The 21,428-nt window shown below is 38.6% G+C and overlaps 1 protein-coding gene across 1 annotated transcript; it reads right to left on the reverse strand.

The window, feature by feature from the left end:
- Positions 1-143: 143 nt before the first annotated feature.
- On the reverse strand, positions 144-11,606 carry LOC135481893 (C-type lectin mannose-binding isoform-like). Its single transcript, XM_064761661.1, has 7 exons — positions 11,338-11,606; positions 4,027-4,054; positions 3,597-3,681; positions 3,117-3,202; positions 1,602-1,808; positions 838-933; positions 144-297 (listed from the first exon to the last, which is right to left on the reverse strand). Exons 1-7 carry the CDS (start codon positions 11,404-11,406, stop codon positions 149-151), a joined length of 720 nt encoding a protein of 239 aa, XP_064617731.1. The 5' UTR covers positions 11,407-11,606; the 3' UTR covers positions 144-148.
- Between the last annotated feature and the right edge of the window lie 9,822 nt (positions 11,607-21,428).

Here is a 21,428-nt window from a genome sequence, read left to right on the forward strand (position 1 = left end):
TGTATTGCCAAGATATGATGAAAACACTGCTGATGTGCAGTAAAGAAATAATCCTTCAATCCTTCAACTTTCTGTAGAGAAGTTTGATAATTAAACCAGAGAGATACACAATACATATGCAGTGTTCGATAATAGATGTGGGTCAAAGTCAGACACTGGAATGCAGGTGAGTGCGTACATTGAGCTTGATGTTAGATCCCATTGGTCCCTCAATTAACCAATAGCAGATGTCCTGTGACAGGTCACCCTGTGTGATGGTTCCCACAGAGCCTTTCTGATGATATGAACATCTTGAACCTAAAACATTTTCATTCAAATTAAACTTGTGAACAACTTCTGGGCATAAATGGAAATTATAATATGTTTATGGCATTTAACTTACATACTGCCTACCACTCAGATTTTACAATAATAAGAAAAAGAAAAAGAAGGAGGTCCACAACAGAAGAAAAACTACAGTTTTTTTTTGACAATGGAAGAAATTGCAGAAACCTCAAACTTGATCTGAAACTTGGTGGGGATGGTGGGGACATGCACCATGTTCCAATTCAATTTGATGAACCATTTTGAAAAAAAGTCCACAAACTAGATCATGATGGACTGACAGACTTCCAGGTTGTACATGGTCGGTGACTAATAAAGTGATATTTAGATATGGCCATTTTGCTGGACTCTCTGTTTCACAAATCTGTCGTACATGTAGGCTAAGTTGATTGTGAATTCCATGGCAACACATGAGAGTTACAATCAACTTAGCCAGCTTATAGCTTTGTGGGTGAGGGAGCGGCAGTTCCTGGATGTTCATGGACATGTGTATCTCTGACACTGAGAACTCACTGCATCCAAGTTCATCTGAGTAATCCCTGCAGTCATCAACCCCATCGCACACCCACTTCTCATTAATACAGGCGTCTCTGCTACAGTGAAATGAACCTGAAATGTCAACATGACAATTACAACATTTTCACCTTGTCATTTTGCATGGAGGTTCATTTGCAGGTACATGTATGCAGTTAATATGAAAGTGACATTGATATTTCAGAATGATTGAGCTGCATGGCATAAAGGAATTAAGATGCACTGCTTATCAACAGTCTAAAGAATCATAAAGCTTCAACTGATAATTGTCATTTCACTCATAAGACTTAGTGTGAAGTACATTCAGCTCTCTCGAAACTTCTTAAGTTATTTATAACTTAATACAATACTTAGCAAGCGTTTGACTTAAGTTTTGTCAAGAAACACTCCATCCTGGACTTAGGCAAAAAAATTTTGACATAAGCAATTTACTAGACTTAGGAAGTTTCGTGAAACTGGGCCTGGTTCCCTGTATTAATCCAATAGACTGGCCATCATCATGTACTGACTATACAAACATGTACACGGAGAATCACGATCATACTGACTGAAACTGTGACTATGAAACTCACTCCTTGAACTCAAATGAAATCAAATGAAAATTTGACAACTGCTATTTCATAGTCTAGAATACAAATCTCATTGTGTGAACATGGCTTAACAAACAGAGCTTGTCCTACTTTCATTCGCTTATTCACTCATCTTACAGTTACTTGTTTAGTTTGAATATGACCTATGTTTACCTTGTGAGCAGGCAGAGCGCTGACACATGTAGTTCATCAGTAAATCACAGGACCCCTCACTCCACAAATACAACCCGGATGAATTTGTCACATAGACACACTTGTCTTCAGCAGGGTAAGGAAACCCATCTGACCAAAAGCCCACAGACGGAGAGCTGACAGAGTTATCTGCCCATGTGGACTGCTTCTGTGAATTTGTGCTGAATCCTGTTTTAAATGAACACCAGACTTTCTTCATTGAAAATACAAATAATTCAGTAACACTGCCATTTGCACACATACAGGTGGGGAACTTGAAGGGGAAATGTACACCTTCCATAGCAGGGCAAGAGTCTGTGATCTACTTTAAAAAAATGTAGATGTATATGTACATCTTTAACAATCTTTGACACAAGCTTTAGTTGTATACATGCACCTGAATTGCCAAACTATGAATCAATAGCGACCAATATTGTTGCAAACAGGTTGACCACATCTTCTACATGAGAATGGAATATAAAGTAGCACTGTCACGAGGAGTTGTGGGATCTATACCCATATAGACAATGATCATGTAAACCTCTGTAGCTGCTATATAATATGTAACTGTTACCGCCTGAAGTTGGCGTGTTCAAGCTAGATGATCACCCAGTCAAGACCGAATTTTGTCACAAAGGTTGCCAAACGACTGAGATGACAAAAGACGGCGAAGACTGACTGATCCTCTAGCACAGATACCCAACCCAAAGGTGGTAACTGACTTACACAGTGGTTTTATCATGTGGCAAGTATCATTCGTTTCATCAAAACGCTGTTTTAGAGATTGAACTTGGACAGATTACTCTAAATGTTAAAACCACCTTAATTAATACATATGCATAAGCTGGAAAAACTATATATTCACCAATTTTAAAAAGCCGGAGAAAGCTTAGGAACCAATGTGATAAAACATTGACACTTTATAGCATGAACACATCTGTGTGTATTTCTTTGAAGCTGTCGTAATGATCTTTGGCTATTCATGATATTGCCTATTCTGAAGGCGTTTTTCAGTGTAAATTGATAAAATTATACCTTTTTGAAGCCCTAAAATTAGACCATTGAACCAATGTAGTTTTGTCGCAAAAACCAACTTTAAGATGTGCATAAAATGCACTGAAAGTGGCTCTTTCACACTGAGGAAATTGGGTGTACAAATACATGAAACAACTCATTTGGAACTTTTAATAGATATTTTCTTATTATTGCAAATAACAAAATTACAGGCGCAGCAGTTGGTGGACAAATTGTTCCAGTAATGTAAGCCACTGTGGCAGCGCCTGCTGCGGCCACCAGCTAACCACTACTGATTCCACCCAGATCATTCGGGGTTTGTATTTTGCTATTTTTCTATTTGCCAGCCACTTTTATCTGTGCCATCATCTTTCAGATGTATCTGTTTCCTAAGTCTGCAATGCACTGCACATTTTAGCAGTGATGTCATTATGCTATAAAAGAGTATATCAGATCTAACTGGATGACAGAGGTTAAACTTACCAATCCAAAAGTTGGAGACTTCGGCCAGCTCTCCAGCCATCTGTGTCATCCAATGGTCATCCAGCCTGACCAGACGTGCTCCAACACTGTGTGGAAATCATAAGCAATCATACCATAACATTAACAAACAGTTTGCAATTAGATAACCCATGAAGTAATGTGAACCTAAAATATGGTCAATGACCTAAAATGTCATCAAAAAATTGATCTTTAGAGGCAAGGTCTTAGACCTTTGCTTAAATTGATGATTAATGTTCTACTTTTAATTACTCGGCTTCACAAATATGCATGATACCAAGTCAACAACTCGTGTTCTTTTGATGCTACCAGTTTGAAAGACATACTACCAGTAACTGTAAATACAAAGCGAAAGGTTGATTGACATGTGTGATATGTTCCATAGGGCACAAACTGAAGTCACAACAATCCTCATATATACATAACCTGAATGACATCAAATGATTTGTCACCAAAATGTACCTTTGACAGAAGGACTGGGCTGCTTTCCATCCCTGTATATGATCCTTCAGCAACTTGACACAGGAGCCATCCAAGAGGTTCCAACCTAAAATGAGAACTGAACTTTGTACACTGTGGAATTGTATCTCATCATAAATGTAAGCTACATCCATAGCATTAAAAAACTTCTTCATGATCATTCCTTATGAAACTAATAATTGCAAGTTGGAAAATGTCAACCATATGTATAACAATAATCTTTGAAACATTTCAAACCAATTTAGATTTGCTTAATATCAAATTTCTTTACTAATTTTTTTCCAAAAACAATACCATGTTACTATGTTTAATTTTTATGCAAACCAACTGTCACCAGTTTTAAATACTGCTATCAGCAAATAATTTACAAAGATTTTGTTCATTTAATTTTATTTTTTCAATTTGTACTTACCATCCTGTGGACAGCTAAGGTGGATACCCTGTCAATGTAAAGGAAAATAACCAATTGCAGCCAGCTGAAGACAAATATTAGTTAATTAAGAACAGTAATTAGTACGAGAAATTCAATACAGTACTAGCTATTTCAGTACAATTTTTACAAAATACACTTTGTGGTGAGTGTTTCTATCTGTGAGATAATCAGGGTGACCAGAGATATTTCAAAACAAACATTCATAAATTTCTGTGACTTTTCAAGACCAAATATGAAAAACAGCCAATGCTTTCTACCACTGGATATGATGACTACTAAAGGCCTATATTGCAATACTGACCAATGTAGCTCAGACAATTCCCCATCATGCAAGTTCAAATAATGAAGAAAAAAAAACAAGAGCCCAAAGAAGATGCAAAATCACCTCAAAGCTATACTCAACAGACTGATTGCATTATGGTTATGCATTATAACATCAAAATAGGATCACATTAGTTCACAAGATGACGGTAGGTGTAGTAATATACTGCCTACCCACTCAGCATACAGAACTGAGATGTGGTACCGTATATAAAAGCCTGAGGAGACATGTTAGAAATAAACCCAAACAGCAATGGTCAGGAAGTGAATACTAGGGACTGGACATGCTACATACATGTGTCAAGCATTCACTATCTTCAAATACCCATTCAGATTCTATGCTCAAAGGGCAATAGCTCTGGGGAAAAAATCAATGCAACCTAAATAACATATGCTCATTCTCACATGGTCTCTGACTGTCCTGCCTACAAACTTTCACAAATATCCAATCATAACGACACGAGATGTGTTGACAAGAACTCACTATCTACAAGTCTTCATTCTATGCTCAAAATGCAATAACTCTGGAAAAAATCAATGCAACCTAAATGATATATGCACATTCTCACATGGTCTCTGACTGTCCTGCCTACAAACTTTCACAAATATCCAATCATAACGACACGAGATGTGTTGACAAGGACTCACTATCTACAAGTCTTCATTCTATGCTCAAAGGGCAATAACTCTGGAAAAAATCAATGCAACCTAAATAACATATGCTCATTCTCACATGGTCTCTGACTGTCCTACCTACAAACTTTCACAAATATCCAATCATAACGACATGAGATGTGTTGACAAGGACTCACTATCTACAAGTCTTCATTCTATGTTCAAAGGGCAATAACTCTGGAAAAAATCAATGCAACCTAAATAACATATGCACATTCTCACATGGTCTCTGACTGTCCTGCCTACAAAATTTCACAAATATCCAATCATAACGGTAGAATGAGATGCACCACCGAGGACTCACTATCTACAAGTTTGCATTCTTTTTTAAAGGGCAATAACTCTGGAAATAATTGATGTGGCACAGCCCAATAGCATATGTACACGCTAACATCATCATGCTCTCTGTTATGCCAAAAGTCTTAAAACATCAAATCATTAACTGATTAGATAAATCAAGAACTCTGTATTCAGAAGTCCACATTCCTGCATCATATGATTAGGCAAGGATCACTTTATCTGCATACACATCTCTCACTCATTGCACAAATCTTGTGCTGGAGCTTCTCCCAATTGTGCTCAAACTTTTACACTGAAGACATTTCTAAGCTACGTGGATTTATTTATTCGTTTCATTGGTGTTTTATGCCACACTCAAGAATATTTCACTTATACAATGGCTGCCAGCATTATGGAGGAAACCCACGACCATCCAAGGGTTGCTGGCAGACAGAGACCTATGTATTGTTTATGTTCAAAAAATGTTTTCCTTATCTGTTGCATCATGTCATCGTTTGGTGGACTAGTGAACCAAACCTTCATACTAGTGCCAGTATACAGTAGGTCTTTGGACTATCCATCAGTAGGACTCTAGTGTGATTGGCCTAGGGGGCCAGTCTTTAGGCCAATGGACCTTCGTCGTATAGTTGGCTTTATACTTATAGTTGGCCTTTAGTCTCACACATCAATTAGACATTTGTACCAACTGTTTGACCCAACAACTTGACCCGTGCAGCTACCATCACCTCAAATTAGTGGATAACGGTGTCCGTGCTGAATGGGCAGTCTGAATGCCCCATGATCATACTGATAACCCAGCAGCACCACAGGCACTTGGAACCGACAAATACAGCAAAATAAAATACTACTGTATATGGTGCTTTAGGATAGTTATTCCTCATAGTTTTTAAGTGATGTCGTAGCTACTGTGAGCCAATCACCAGCACACTCTCGTGACTATAGAGTACTGGGGCAAAATCAAACCAAATTTAACCCAGGCTAGATAGGATTTGAATAAGATTTTAGCATGAATAATGAAAAGTAGAGGCTTTAGATAAATATTTTTTCTGGAAAAGTAATCAGAATGTGCCTAACCTTCAAATATGATAGTTTCATTGTCCTCTAGATCTTTGAAAAGTTAGAAATCGGCAAAACTCAGCATTTCATCCATTTAGCGCCATGTTATTTATCACCTCCTGGTCCTAGTGAAGAACCCAAATACTCAAAGCAATGGATATCATTCTAGGGCGCCATATATTGCAGTATTTTATTTTACTCTATCGATGGGTTCCAAGTGCCTGTGAACAGCACGTACCACAAGTAGGGGCCTACAGTACCGTAATAGGCCTCCAGTCACCTGTCAGTGTTTCGTCTGAGTGCATGCCTGTCTTCGACAAACTCACAAAGATGAAACACTGCGGCTGATCAGAATGGTTATATGTTAAAACATGGTATCGGGTATATGTTGAAAAAGGCAGAATTATACACAAAACCTCACATAGAGCCTGAGTAACAACTTGAAGAAATTTCTAATGTTGCCGCCATTTTAACCAAGTTGGGTCACATGACGACAACGTGATCCACATTCTCCACGCATAGACGGTTTTATGCAGTCCGCCGAGAGAATGCCCAGAGCAAGCTGAAAAACATATATGACGCCGATCGAGGTGGGCATGCATGTAAACCAATCAAACCCCGATTTCTCGAATAGAAAAAAAATATGTTTCCATGGTTGAATGAAATGGCCAAAATCCTTGTCGGCCTGTGTATAGATCATTCCCGATAAATGCATGGCAATATAGTCCTTTAGTTTTCTGCCCCCAAATAGGCCCAATGCTGGTCACATTCGTAAAAGTCGAATAGTCCTGAGCACGGCGTAAAAGTCCAATCAAATAAATGAAAAAAAAATAAAAACAAAGGTGGCAGTTTTGCAACAAAATGATCGGCATGTATAAATTATGTCGTGCCCAACATGTATAGCCTACCATATATATGCTTGATCATCGGCTATATGTACACGTTCGTAGGCCTACTAATGCGTTGCCCATAGAAACTTGCACATCCATGTATGCACTGTATGTCATTGTGAATGTGCTGCACAAATTAGGCTCACAACTTGTGTACTTCTGATATATACACAAAATCATACATGTGGATGTGCATATCCTCACAACAGCCCTACTGTGTACAACTTGTACACTTGTATGCCGCACATATATAGGCCTAGTAATTGGGCGTATTAAAATATTTTATCCATATTAATTGTTTTAGGAATAAAAATGGCGCTCGGTATAAATGGGCCCATGCATATAATTTAGGTATTTATTGTAAAATGGAATCGACTAGCAATTTTTATTTGGTATTGACTTCATATAGTTAAATACAGATTTTGTGTATAGGCTTAGCGTTTAACTTCTTATCGGTTGATTATATACAGATTGTTCGAATATTTTGTTCAGCGTTTTTTTTGCATAATAATACCACGGATTTCTAATAACAATCACGTTGATATAAATTGTTGATACATATGTATATCTCGAAATTTAAAAATCATACTAATCACTGTCCTGTCATACAACTAATTATTATGCTTACGTGTTATGTGCTTATGTGCTTAGGGGAAAGTGGGGCAAAATGGACCCTCGGGGCAAAATGGGACAGTTCTCAGAAACGCATAATACTGGTGCTGTCACCTATGATGTCGCGTCCAGAATCAGAACGAGGCCGATTTATAACAACAAGGTCGTCATTAAAAGCTCACGTGGACATGAAGTCATTTTAGCGGGAGTTTATGAATTTTGACCCGTTTGATCTAAGGTAAGCATGTTTTTAAGCTCGGTATGAGCATAACTTATCCTAAGAAATACTACCTTAAACATATCCATTTGAAACTTTGCATAATTAGCTCCCACAAACAAGTAAATAATGTGAACTCAGCAACGAGTTTTAGCCCGTGATGGCGATGGTTCAATTTTAACAGTTGGGGGCAAAACGGGACACACTGGAATGGGGCAAAATGGGACATGTGGACCATTTTGCCCCACACTGTGTCCCGTTTTGCCCCATATAATAATCTGCATTATTTTACAGTATAACTCAAACTAGTTCGAGGCTTTATTAAAGTTATAATACTTAACGTTTATTTGGGATTTATAAGGATGCTTTACACCCTACATCAACCTAACTATATTTAGGTAAGTTCTTCAAACAAAGGATATATTCACAACATGGTTCCAGCACTTTATTCGAGCTTCTGGCGCTTCCAAAGACAACCGAGTTCTACTCATTCTGGATGGACATGCAACTCACACTAGAAACATACAAGTGATTGACTTGGCCAGAGAGAATGGCGTGGAAATACTACCACCACACTGCTCCCATAAAATGCAACCATTAGATGTGAGTTTCATGAAGTCAAAATCAACCTATTACGACCAGGAGTTAGAGAAATGGCTGCGAAACAACCCCGGTCGAGTGATTACCACCTTCCAACTTGCTGATCTCTTTGGCCGAGCCTATGTCAAAGCAGTCACAGCTGTGGTTGGATATTTTCCAACCACACGAGTTTGCTGCCGCAGAACCTACAGATGTTCCAAATCCAAACTCCCAAACGGTCAACCCATTGATTGATTTAGATGATCATGGCATCCAAACAGATGCAATTGTTGATGAGCCAACATCTGACAGACAAGTGGAGTCCGTTTCAGGCGTGAGCGCAATCCAGGAAGCTTTGGTTGAGCCGCAGCCGTCAACATCTGGCATACATGCCGAGGAGACTATTTTACATGTAGGCCTACCCACGATCCCGGAAGCTTCAGAAACCGAAAGTCCGAAAATCCAACCTGTTCTATTTCTCCGCCGCTGTCTACGCCTGTGTCGTCTTCCACCAGTAAGTCCTCGGATGGTAATTCAGTTCCGCCAGGCTACATGTCACCATTTGACATTTCACCCCCACCCAGAGTCACCGTCAGGCAAACTCGGGAGTCAAATGTCCGCCGTGGCAAGGCAGCTATTCTCACCAGCAACCCGTACAAATCCTCACTTCTTGGTGATAAAGTACAGTCTCTCAGGGCAACATCTAGTTCACGACATGAAGTCGTCCGCAAAGCACAAACATCAACCCAAGGTAAAGGAAAGCGTACACGAAACCACCTTCCAAAATCAGTGATTGTGTCTAAAGTTGCCAAAACCCCTGAAGTTGCAGATGTAACGCACCCTTCGCTCGAAACTGATGAAGCCGATACAGAATGTATCTATTGTTCTGAACTGTGGAGCAAAGGCACCGATGGAATGATCCAGTGTACAACATGTTTACTGTGGGCACACCCAACTTGCGCTGGCATAGATGATGACGATGATGCTTTTATTTGCGAACTGTGTAACTAACCAATGAAACTGTAAACAATACTATATCATCTTGAACGGTGTGTTTTGTTTGAGGTGGCAATACATAGGCCTACAACTACCAAAATTTTTTGTTGTGTTGAAACACGTATTGCTTCCTTCAATTCATGTACGTTGGGGTAAAATGGGACATGTGGGTCCATTTTGCCCCACCCAGTGGGGCAATATGGGACATACCGAACAGAAAGTATTTTTATTTTCTATTGGAATAGTCCGCGTATACAAACCAAAAATGATTAAAAAATTAAAGATATTATAACCCTTCATCGCAAACCCTCTGTTTTTACACACCAGCTTTATAATTTAGCTACACACAAGTACATGAAGTTAAGTGTCCCATTTTGCCCCACTTTCCCCTACGCCCCACCACCCTACCACCCCACCACCTTAATCCTGTTGATCTATATAGATTGGTAGTCTACATGTGTTTGTCTGTATAACTATTTACCTTTCATACTATGCAGAACAGAATAAACAACCAGCAGGCATGGATTCCATTTCAAAGAGAGGTATATGTATATAAGCGATATTCGATATGGTCTCAATGTAGATGTCCAATATAATTTACCTCTATATCTGAACGTGGAAGAGAAGTAAACACACACTCAAATATATACGTGTTCAGCAAATCGAAAAGTGAAGTAAACATTCCAAAACACTCATAAAACATAACGTTCTATACACAACGTTAATAATGTTAAATCCAAGAATTTGACTGTGGTGGATAAAGGAGAGTTTTATAATGTTAAACTTTTACTTAAATCAACACCATAAATTTAAGTCTTGGAAAATTAACAAAAATGATAAAAATAAGATGTAATCTAACACTATATCTTAATGTCAATTTAATACTCACCAAGCGTTTCACATTAAAAATGTTTTGTGTTGTATAACATTGTGCCAAATAATTATCATAGGGGGCGTAAGGTTAAACACATGTTGGGAATCACAGTGTGTAGAACATTTGACATTCTCTTAATATTTTCGTTTTGAGAAAGAGCATAGGTGTTATAACTCTGTTTTTAACATCAAATTTGGAGGAAAACTGATGCTTTTTAATAATGTTAATTGGAAAGGGATGATGAACTGTGTATATTTCAAATAAGATTATTGGTGTTTATTATGGTTGGGAAAAGATAACGAAACCAATGTAAAAATGTTACATTTGTTACATTTCAACAGATATATGATTGATATATCTTTTGATAATAGTGTATATACTATTGCCAGCCCCCGCCTTAAATAAAAGATATATTTATGTTTCGAATGTTTTTGTGAGAAACATATGCCATATCTGATGTGTAGGCCTATATAAGGTACAATTATTATGTGTGGAAATTTTAGGTAAAAAGTGTACAGGCTGGGGTAATGAAACATTAAAAGGGTCAGCCAATACTAATGGCTGCTTAATAGTACGTGTGAAATAAGAACAATAAACTTTTTCAGAACTTTGTGCTCAGATTATCCCTCAAGTGACACTGCAGAAGGTACACTTGCATGAAGATCAGTAAAGAAAACCAGTAAATTAAATCTCGAGTTTGGTCAGTATAGACCTAGTTAAATTTTCACCATGCATACAGGTGGTTCAAAACTACTGAGTCATGGGCTTACCCTTGAGTGTGTCCAGATTGGTGACGGCATCACCAATACAATTAAGGCTAAGAGTGCCGTTGGTGTCATGATGCAGCAATGTGGTCGCTTCCTGTTGCCGGATGGAATGGGCACGTTAACATGCCATCGTGGAATATTCCTCAGACTGAACAGACGATGCAAGTTTACAGCTGTCTATATAGTTGAAATATCTGACTGAAAGTTTTGCGGGTGAGCAAATCGCACGTAATCTTACGTGGGGCGTTGTCCACAGCCTGTGTGTACCAGGGCATACGACACACTGCTAAGGGATCGGCTCACGGCCCGTGCCATCAGCTACCTCGATGGGACGAGATCACAATAGAACCGGTGTAAGGTTTTGCGAAACTACCATTATTCATGCCTCAGAAGCCACGGCAATATCACATTTCGTTGCTTGACTCTAAACTCACATGACTATAGGAAACTTCAGCGCAGAGTTGTATATATGTACACATATATATGTACTTCAGCAATTAGCCCCTTGAGCCAGCACTAAGGGGCATGGCTATAGTTGATCGACACTGCAGAGAAATACCTGAAGGAACTCTGTCCAGTAATTAACATCATGCATTGTTGCTCTGGCAATAAATATAAGACAACATATAGACGTACATGACTGGCCCGTTGGGATAACCCATTAATATATCTTTAGAGACATACAATGTACAACTTGATTAATCAGAACCTTGGAGAGCTTAATCAAGCCAGTGCACCAGAGGGATTGAATGACAAGTCCCTGCTGCGCGGACATTGTACTGGCTAACTCTTTTAGCATCCAAAACATCAATAATAATCTACAGCAACTGTTGTGTATTATAGATCATTATACATCTTAAGCGTTTGGTGACAATGGGTTTGGAATGTTATAGATCAAACGCACGAATACTTTTTAAGAATTCTTTATTCACGTACTTTCAGTTTTGTTTTTATGATATCATGCCGTCTCTTTGTCTCTGGTCACATGCAATTGCGTAATACTGACAGTGTTGCCGAACTTCACGGAACACCATCCTAAAGACAGCAGACACCTCTGTTATTAACAGTACTGTAGTCTGGGAGCCCAGAAGGACTCGTTCATCATCCCTTTCTTAAGTTTTGGACACTGAACCAATGACCGATTTCGAGTTGTTCCTCCATAAGTTAACAAAGTACAGGAATTGACACTTCAGCTTGATTCTTACCATACCTTGGAGTGCACATATACATGTGTATTTTGCAATGGGTGCGATCAGATGTTTGTTTGGGCAGTGCCCAGTGAGACTAGTTCAGAATAGAAATCTGAAGAAGGGCTTCTATATGCGTCCGAACTTCATATTTCAGGTCTCAAACCTGCTGTGAAAAACAAATCCTCCTAGGCTCCTGGACTACATATGCACTATATTGACATTAACACTACTGGTCTATCCTATTATGCTGAATTACGTAGTGTTAAGCCATAACCATTCAGTTATTCATTCTTTATTGTGCTGTGCACCAGATATAAGGAAAAACGAAGATGTCGCCACATTTGAAGTCCTGGTAAAGATATTGATATAACGCTTATAGGTACAATTCGTTTTGATACAGAACCATAGTGAATATATGTGGTATAAAATGTGCTTGTAGAGATGCATTAAGTGAAACTTGTTGATATGAAATGGGCTGTCCTTGGCAAGATTTGTTAAGTCCTGATAAGCTGAAGAAAACTCTGAATCACGGTAACCCTTCTCTGAACCGCGATATTCTACACCTCACTGTGCCCGGCTTGTGATCGGGCTAGTAAATCTCGCGGTCTATGGACACATAGCTCTCCTATACGCGCGCCCGGCCCCTCTCCCTCAGGTACATGTACATGGAGGTGTCAGTTTCCCGCACGAACTTCCTAGTTCTGTGTAATCAATACTTCAACAGACACAGGTGTAGCTTGTATCTCACTGTTGATATAATGACAAGCAAAGCCCTTGTCGCACGTAAAATGGTGATTCACTTGATTTTCGTGACACAAAGGAATCTACGAGCACACCAACGTTATGCCCTTTTATAGAACATGATACCGAATCTATAAACAAGTTGTGACCAACACGCACGATTCTGTTTATTCACTGCAACTGTTTCTTGTGCGTAATATGACTTTATAACATTCTCGCATTCCCCAAAGGTAGGCCTATATCCACTTATGGGCACAGAATTGGCTAAAGTACGCCAAGAATACCAGTCTGACAACATCTAACACCGAGACGAAAATAGTATTCTGATTGGATCTCCTGGAGAGTACTGATTGGATCTTATGATGAAAATGGCGATCTGATTGGATCTCAAGGCAATAACAGTAGCAAGACTAGTAATTTGATTGTATCTCATGATGAGTGAAACGATTTGATTTGATGTAATGGCGTTATTACCAATCTGATTGTATCTCATGACAAAAATAGTCATTTGATTGTATCTCATAATGAGAATAGCGATCTGATTGGCGCTCATGGTGAGAGTAGCAATGTCATTGGATCTCATCATGAGAACCATACCGAGGTGATTATATCTTCTGTTGAGAGTAGATATCTGCTTGTATCTCATGATGATAATCGACATCTGATGGAATTTCCTGATCAGAATAGCAATTTGATTCCATCTTTTGACCTGACTGGCAATCAGACCGTATCTTCTGGTGACATACGTAACCTGATTCGAATCTCTTGGTGAGAGTAGACATCTGATTGTATCTCATAGTGAGAGCAGCGGTACGTTCTGGAGAGAGTAGAAGTGTGGTTGTATCTCATGGTGAGAAAACGGCCTGATTATATATTTTGGCCAGAGTAAAAAGCTGACTGTATATCTCACGATGAGAACAGCAATTTGAAAATAACAATCTGATTATACCTTTTGGTGAGAGTAAAAATCTTTGTGTATGTCATGGCAAGAACAGTGGTTTATACCTTTTGGTGAAAGTAGAAATCTGGGTGTATCTCATGGCGAGAACAGCGGTCTGATTATAACTTCCGGTGAGGGTACTAATCTGGTTGTATCTCATGGCGAGAATAGCGGTTTGATTATACCTTTTGGTGAGAATAGAAATCTGGGTGTATCCCATTGCGAGAACAGTGGTCTGATTATACCTTTTGAAGAGAGTAGAAATTTGGCTGTATCTCCTAGCGAGAACAGCGGTCTGATTATAACTTCCGGTTAGGGTATTGTTATGTGCACGACTGCCATCGGTTTCTAAATAGAGCTTGCCACTGTTTACATATGCTAAGTTCAGGGAGTGCTGTCTGCCTCTACCTTAGAATATTCCAGAATGCGCTCAGTTCGGTGCCTGTTTGTTTACATCAAGTGTTCAGGAATTTTCTTATTCTGGACAATTCCACCAGGCTATACAAGACCTATGAAAGCAGGGGAGAACGGAGAGAGACGGAGAGAACGGAGAAAGGAGAATTATTGAGAGTTTTGGATGCTTTCGCTGTGTATTACTTTAGTAGGCCCTTTGTGCTGAATTTTGGTGTCTCTATAGCCTCTGGCTTTGTTATATCCTATCTCCACCGAGCACTTGTTCAGTCTGAACTTGTATGTTTAATTTGTGCTCTTGTATACACAGTGCTTATTAGTACACGGACCCTGTCTGTGGAATTTTGTGTATATTTCGTCATACACTCAGTTATACTGTGGATTTTCCATCTTGTGAATTTGCCTCTGAGCATTTATGCCTGTGTGGTATATATATTGTGGAATATATGCGTCCGTTTGGACTTGACAGCGTAAGTACCTTAGTATTTGTATAGATACTGCTATCCTTTCTTGTTAAACTTAAGTACTTTAGTATTTGTATAAGTCTTATTATCTGTTCTTGTTAAGCTAATAAATTGTTGTAAAATAAAGTCTGCTGGTTTTGGTTACTTTTTTGTGCGGCTAAACTGTCGTGTATTTCGAACAAGCCATCTCTTTATAATACAGGCAGTTTGGGTCGTAACAAATTGGGGGCTTGTCCGGGAAGTGAATTTGAATTGGAATTGAAAGGATTTTGTGTAAGTTGTGTCATTTTTCTAGTCTTTGACTTTGTAGTAAATTTTGCCAGCAGATTTTATTCATCATGTCGGATTTTAAACCCGACGAGTTTATGGAAGCGCCAGATCAGGATATTTTTGATGTGTTAAATAAGAATGATTTGTATGCTTTAAGCAAGTACCTGAATCTTAATATCAAAAGATCCTTACGTAAGAAAGATATGCAGTTTAGTATTGCTAAGTGTTTGGTAGAATTACAGGAGTTTGATGAAAGTGCATTAGATGCGTACAGGCCTGAGGGCGATGAATCCACTGTAATAAGACTGAAAGAGTTAGAACTGAAGGAAAGGGAAAATGAAAAAGAAAGATTGTTTAAGGAAAGTGAAAATGAAAAAAGAAAGGTTGTTTAGAGAAAGGGAAAATGAAAGAGTGTTCGAATTGGAGAAATTGAGACTTCAGGGCGAAATTGAAGCAAGGAGACTAGAAGGATATAGGTCTGGCTTAAGTTTTTCTGATTTGCGTCCAAAATTTGACGTCGCTAGAAACATAAGATTGGTGCCACAATTTCGTGAAACTGATGTAGATAAATATTTTCTACAGTTTGAGAAGATTGCTCAAAATTTAGAGTGGCCTAAAAAGTTTTGGACTACCCTTTTACGGAGTGTGTTAACTGGCAAAGCTATGGATATATACACAGAGTTATCAACAGAACAGGCTGCAGATTATGATTTTGTGAAAGATGTTATCTTAAAAAGATATGAGCTTGTGCCAGAGGCCTATCGGCAGAAGTTTAGAAATTTTGAGAAAAAGAGATCAGACTTACATTGAATTTGCTAGGCAGAAGGAACAATTATTTGAGCGGTTGTGTTATGCTAAAAGCGTAGGTAATGATTATGAAAAGTTGAAACAGATCATTTTGATTGAAGACTTTAAAAGGTGTATTAATGATGATGTTAGAACTTTCATTGAGGACAAAGAGGCTGATACTTTAGAAGCAGCAGCCACTATGGCCGATACATACACGGTTACACATGAGGTCTCATTTCAGAAAAAGCCGTCTACATTTAGAATGCCTCAACCCTTTTCCAGCGGTTCATTTAACTCAAATTCAGGCCCACCGAAACAGAATCAAAATTTTGACAAATCAGGTGATCAAAGAAGACCTGTTAATTCGAACACTACTCAACGAAGGTCTGACCATACATTTACTGATAGACAGTTTAGCAGGGTTACATGTAATTTTTGTAGGAAGCCAGGCCATGTCATATCAAATTGTTATGCTTTAAAGAGAAGGCAAGAACAGGAGGGTGGCCCCAAGCCTACTGGTTTGTGTGTTACTGCTAAAAAGTCTGATATAGTGAACAATGTAGATGTATTTGATTATGTTAAGACTCCACCAGTAGATTGTACACAGAATTCACAGGATAATGTTATGAAGGTTTTTGAGCCATTTATTTGTGACGGTAAAGTCTCACTTAAAAGTGACATGTCTTGTGATACAGAGATCAGGGTATTAAGAGATACTGGAGCTTCTCAGTCTTTATTGTTACAAGATGTTTTGCCATTTTCTGATGAGTCATATTCTGGATCAAATGTATTAATTAGAGGTGTAAGCTCTGCTGAATTTGAATCTGTGCCTCTTCACAAAGCTTACTTGTCATCAGACATTATTTCGGGTCCTGTTACTGTCGGCATTAGGCCTACTTTGCCTTTTAAAGGAATTCATCTACTACTTGGCAATGATCTTGCTGGTGACAAAGTAATGGTTAATCCTATTGTGACTGATAAACCTTGTTTAAATCAAACTGTTGATCCTGTTGAGAAAGAAATTCCAGATTTGTATCCCTCTTGTGCTGTAACGAGGTCTATGTCAAACAAACTTTCTGATAACGGCAAAAACACAGTAACGGACTTACAAGATACATTTCTTACACAAATGTTTACTCACGGCGACTGCATTGATAATGATGAATCAGACCAATGTACACCTAGTGACATATCAAATGTTTCTAAACATCAGCTTGTAACTGAACAGCATAAAGACCCAGAAATTTCATGTTTGTTTGACAGAGCTCTCGATGATTGTGTTATTTCATCTGAACCTGTGTGTTATTATGTCAAGTCCGATATACTTATGCGTAAATGGAGACCACCTGATGTATCTGTTGATGATGAGTGGGCTGTTAAACATCAGATTGTTGTACCTAAGGCATACCGAACTGAAATTTTACGTATGGCACATGAAATGCCATTAGCTGGTCACTTGGGTGTTAACAAGACCTACTACAGGATACTGAACCACTTCTTTTGGCCAGGATTAAAGGGAGATGTAACCCAGTTTTGTAAATCATGTCATACATGCCAGGTAGTGGGTAAGCCTAATCAGACTATTCCTAAGGCACCATTAGAGCCTGTACCAGCTTTTCAAGAGCCATTCAGCAAAATATTGATTGATTGTGTAGGCCCTCTACCTAAGACGAAGTCTGGGAATCAGTATGTGTTATCTATTATGTGTACAGCATCCAGATTTCCCGAAGCTGTTCCTTTAAGGAATATAAACACCAAGTCTGTTGTAAAAGCTTTAACAAAGTTTTTTTACTCTGTTTGGTTTACCCAAATCCATACAGTCTGATCAAGGTTCAAGCTTTATGTCTGGTATTTTTCAGCAAGTTATGTACCAGTTAGGCATTAAACAATACAAGTCGTCTGCCTACCACCCAGAAAGTCAAGGTGCAATTGAAAGATTTCACCAAACATTAAAGAACATGATTAAGACTTATTGTTATGATACAGAGAAAGACTGGGATGAAGGTATTCCATTTCTTATGTTTGCTGTTCGAGAGTCAGTACAAGAATCATTGGGTTTCAGTCCATTTGATTTAGTATTTGGACATACTGTTAGAGGACCTTTGTTAATTTACAAGGAACAGTTTTTCAATGATGACACAAGTAATGTAAATCTTTTGGATTATGTATCTGATTTTCGTGCTAAGCTTGTCAGAGCATGTGAATTGGCTAAAGCCAATCTTGAATGTACTCAGAAGAATATGAAACGTAGATATGATGAGAAATCTGTTGTTCGGTCATTTCAACCTGGTCAGAAAGTTTTAGTATTGTTACCTGTACCTGGTAAATGTTTTGATGTCAGATATTTTGGTCCATATGTTGTTGACAAAAAGCTGAGTGAGTTTAACTATGTTGTTAAAACACCTGATCGGCGCAAATCAAGTCAGTTATGTCATATTAACATACTGAAACCCTATGTAAACAGAAGTGACACTGACAACACTGCTGTACATTCTGTTAATGTTGTTGCTGCTGACATTGACCAGAGTTGCTGTAATACAGATGATATTGGCGAACAGTTGGTTGATTCTAAGCTCAATACTTCAAAGCTTCAGAATTCAGATGTCTTAAAACAACTTGATTCTAAACTGCAACATCTGGAACCCATTCAGCAACAGCAACTGTCTGAACTTGTTTTTGAGTTTTCACATTGTTTCCGGATGTACCATCAAGAACTGATGTCATCTTTCACGATGTTGATGTTGGTGATGCCTCACCTATTAAACAGCACCCTTACAGGTTAAACCCAGTGAAGGCTAAGTACCTCTCTAATGAGATTAAGTACCTATTAGACAATGACTTTATTGAGCCTAGTCACAGTAACTGGAGTTCACCATGTATTTTGGTACCCAAGCCTGATGGTACATATAGAATGTGTACGGATTACAGGAAAGTCAACGCTGTCACTAAATCAGACAATTATCCAATACCTCGTATTGATGACTGTATTGACGCTGTTGGTCAGGCGAAACATGTATCAAAGTTCGATCTGTTAAAAGGGTTTTGGCAGGTTCCTCTTTCTCCTAGGGCTCGTGAAGTTTCAGCGTTTGCTACGGCCGATGGACTCTTTCAGTACAAGGTAATGCCATTTGGAATGAAGAATAGCCCAGCTACGTATCAACGCCTGATGAATGAGGTCACTTCCAGTTTGAACGGGTGTCGTGTCTACATAGATGACGTCATTATCTTCGCCGACACTTGGGAACGGCACATTTCCAGAATACGCCAGTTGTTTAAGAGACTTATTCAGGCTAAACTTACCGTCAATCTTGTAAAAAGTGAATTTTGTTGTGCCACTGTCACATATTTGGGTCATGTTGTCGGCCAAGGTCAAGTTAAGCCTATTGACTCCAAAGTCAGTGCTATTTCTACACTTCCTGTACCCTGTAACAAGAGGCAGCTTAAGCGCTTTTTGGGTATGGCTGGATATTACAGGAAATTCTGTCCAAATTTTTCCACTATTAGTGAGCCATTGACTCATCTGTTGAAAAAGTCCAGCAAGTTTACTTGGTCAGACGAGTGCCAAACTGCATTTGATGAGATAAAAGCCATACTTAAAAGTTCGCCTGTGTTGTCAGCACCGAATTTTGAGAAAACTTTTAAGTTAGCAGTTGATGCAATTGATGTTGCTATAGGTGCAGTTTTGCTTCAGGAGGACAATCTTGGTGTTGATCATCCAGTTTGTTTCTTTTCTCGTAAACTTAACAAGTTTCAGAGAAATTATTCAACTGTTGAAAAAGAATGTTTGTCCGTTATTTTAGCTCTGCAACATTTTGAAGTGTATGTAGCAGCTTCGAGACAACCTGTGATTGTAAATACTAATCACAATCCACTTGTGTTTCTGCAGAAAGTTAAGGGAAAGAATCGATTGTTACGGTGGAGTTTATTGTTGCAGGAATACAATCTTGAAATCAAACATATAAAGGGAAAAGATAATGTTATTGCAGATTGCTTGTCTCGTGTATAAGTTGTGTATAAATGTTTAATTACATGTGGTTTTACAATGTTGTATATATATTGTAAGTATATTGTAAGTAAAAAAAAAAAGTTAGGAAAACTTTTTTTTCTTGAAGGGTAGGTGTGTTAAGTGCACGACTGCCGTCGGTTTCTAAATATAGCTTGCCACTGTTTACATATGCTAAGTTCAGGGAGTGCTGTCTGCCTCTACCTTAGAATATTCCAGAATGCGCTCAGTTCGGTGCCTGTTTGTTTACATCAAGTGTTCAGGAATTTTCTTATTCTGGACAATTCCACCAGGCTATATAAGACCTATGAAAGCAGGGGAGAACGGAGAGAACGGAGAAAGGAGAATTATTGAGAGTTTTGGATGCTTTCGCTGTGTATTACTTTAGTAGGCCCTTTGTGCTGAATTTTGGTGTCTCTATAGCCTCTGGCTTTGTTATATCCTATCTCCACCGAGCACGTGTTCAGTCTGAACTTGTATGTTTAATTTGTGCTCTTGTATACACAGTGCTTATTAGTACACAGACCCTGTCTGTGGAATTTTGTGTATATTTCGTCATACACTCAGTTATACTGTGGATTTTCCATCTTGTGAATTTGCCTCTGAGCATTTATGCCTGTGTGGTATATATATTGTGGAATATATGCGTCCGTTTGGACTTGACAGCATAAGTACCTTAGTATTTGTATAGATACTGCTATCCTTTCTTGTTAAACTTAAGTACTTTAGTATTTGTATAAGTCTTATTATCTGTTCTTGTTAAGCTAATAAATTGTTGTAAAATAAAATCTGCTGGTTTTGGTTACTTTTTTGTGCGGCTAAACTGTCGTGTATTTCGAACAAGCCATTTCTTTATAATACAGGCAGTTTGGTCGTAACAGTACTAATCTGGTTGTATCTCATGGCGAGAACAGCGGTCTGATTATAACTTCCGGTGAGGGTACTAATCTGGTTGTATCTCATGGCGAGAACAGCGGTCTGATTATACCTTCTGGTGAGAGCAGGTCCTCTAATGTGGCTATATGTCAAGATGAGGACAACGGTACCTTCTGGTAAAAGTAGAATTCTGGTAGTATCTCAAAGCGAGGACAGGGGTCTGATTATCTATTTTGGTGAGAGTAAATAGCTGTATATCCCATGGTGAGAATGGCAATCTGAAAACAGTGGTATGATGATACCTTCTGGTGAGAGTTGAAATCTGGCTGTATCTCATAGCGAGGACAGGAGTTTGATTATACTTTCTGGTGAGAGCAGGCCCTCTAACCTGGCTATATGTCACGGTGAGA

This window comes from Liolophura sinensis, chromosome 1 (genome assembly GCF_032854445.1).
Source record: "Liolophura sinensis isolate JHLJ2023 chromosome 1, CUHK_Ljap_v2, whole genome shotgun sequence".
Lineage (NCBI taxonomy): Eukaryota > Metazoa > Mollusca > Polyplacophora > Chitonida > Chitonidae > Liolophura > Liolophura sinensis.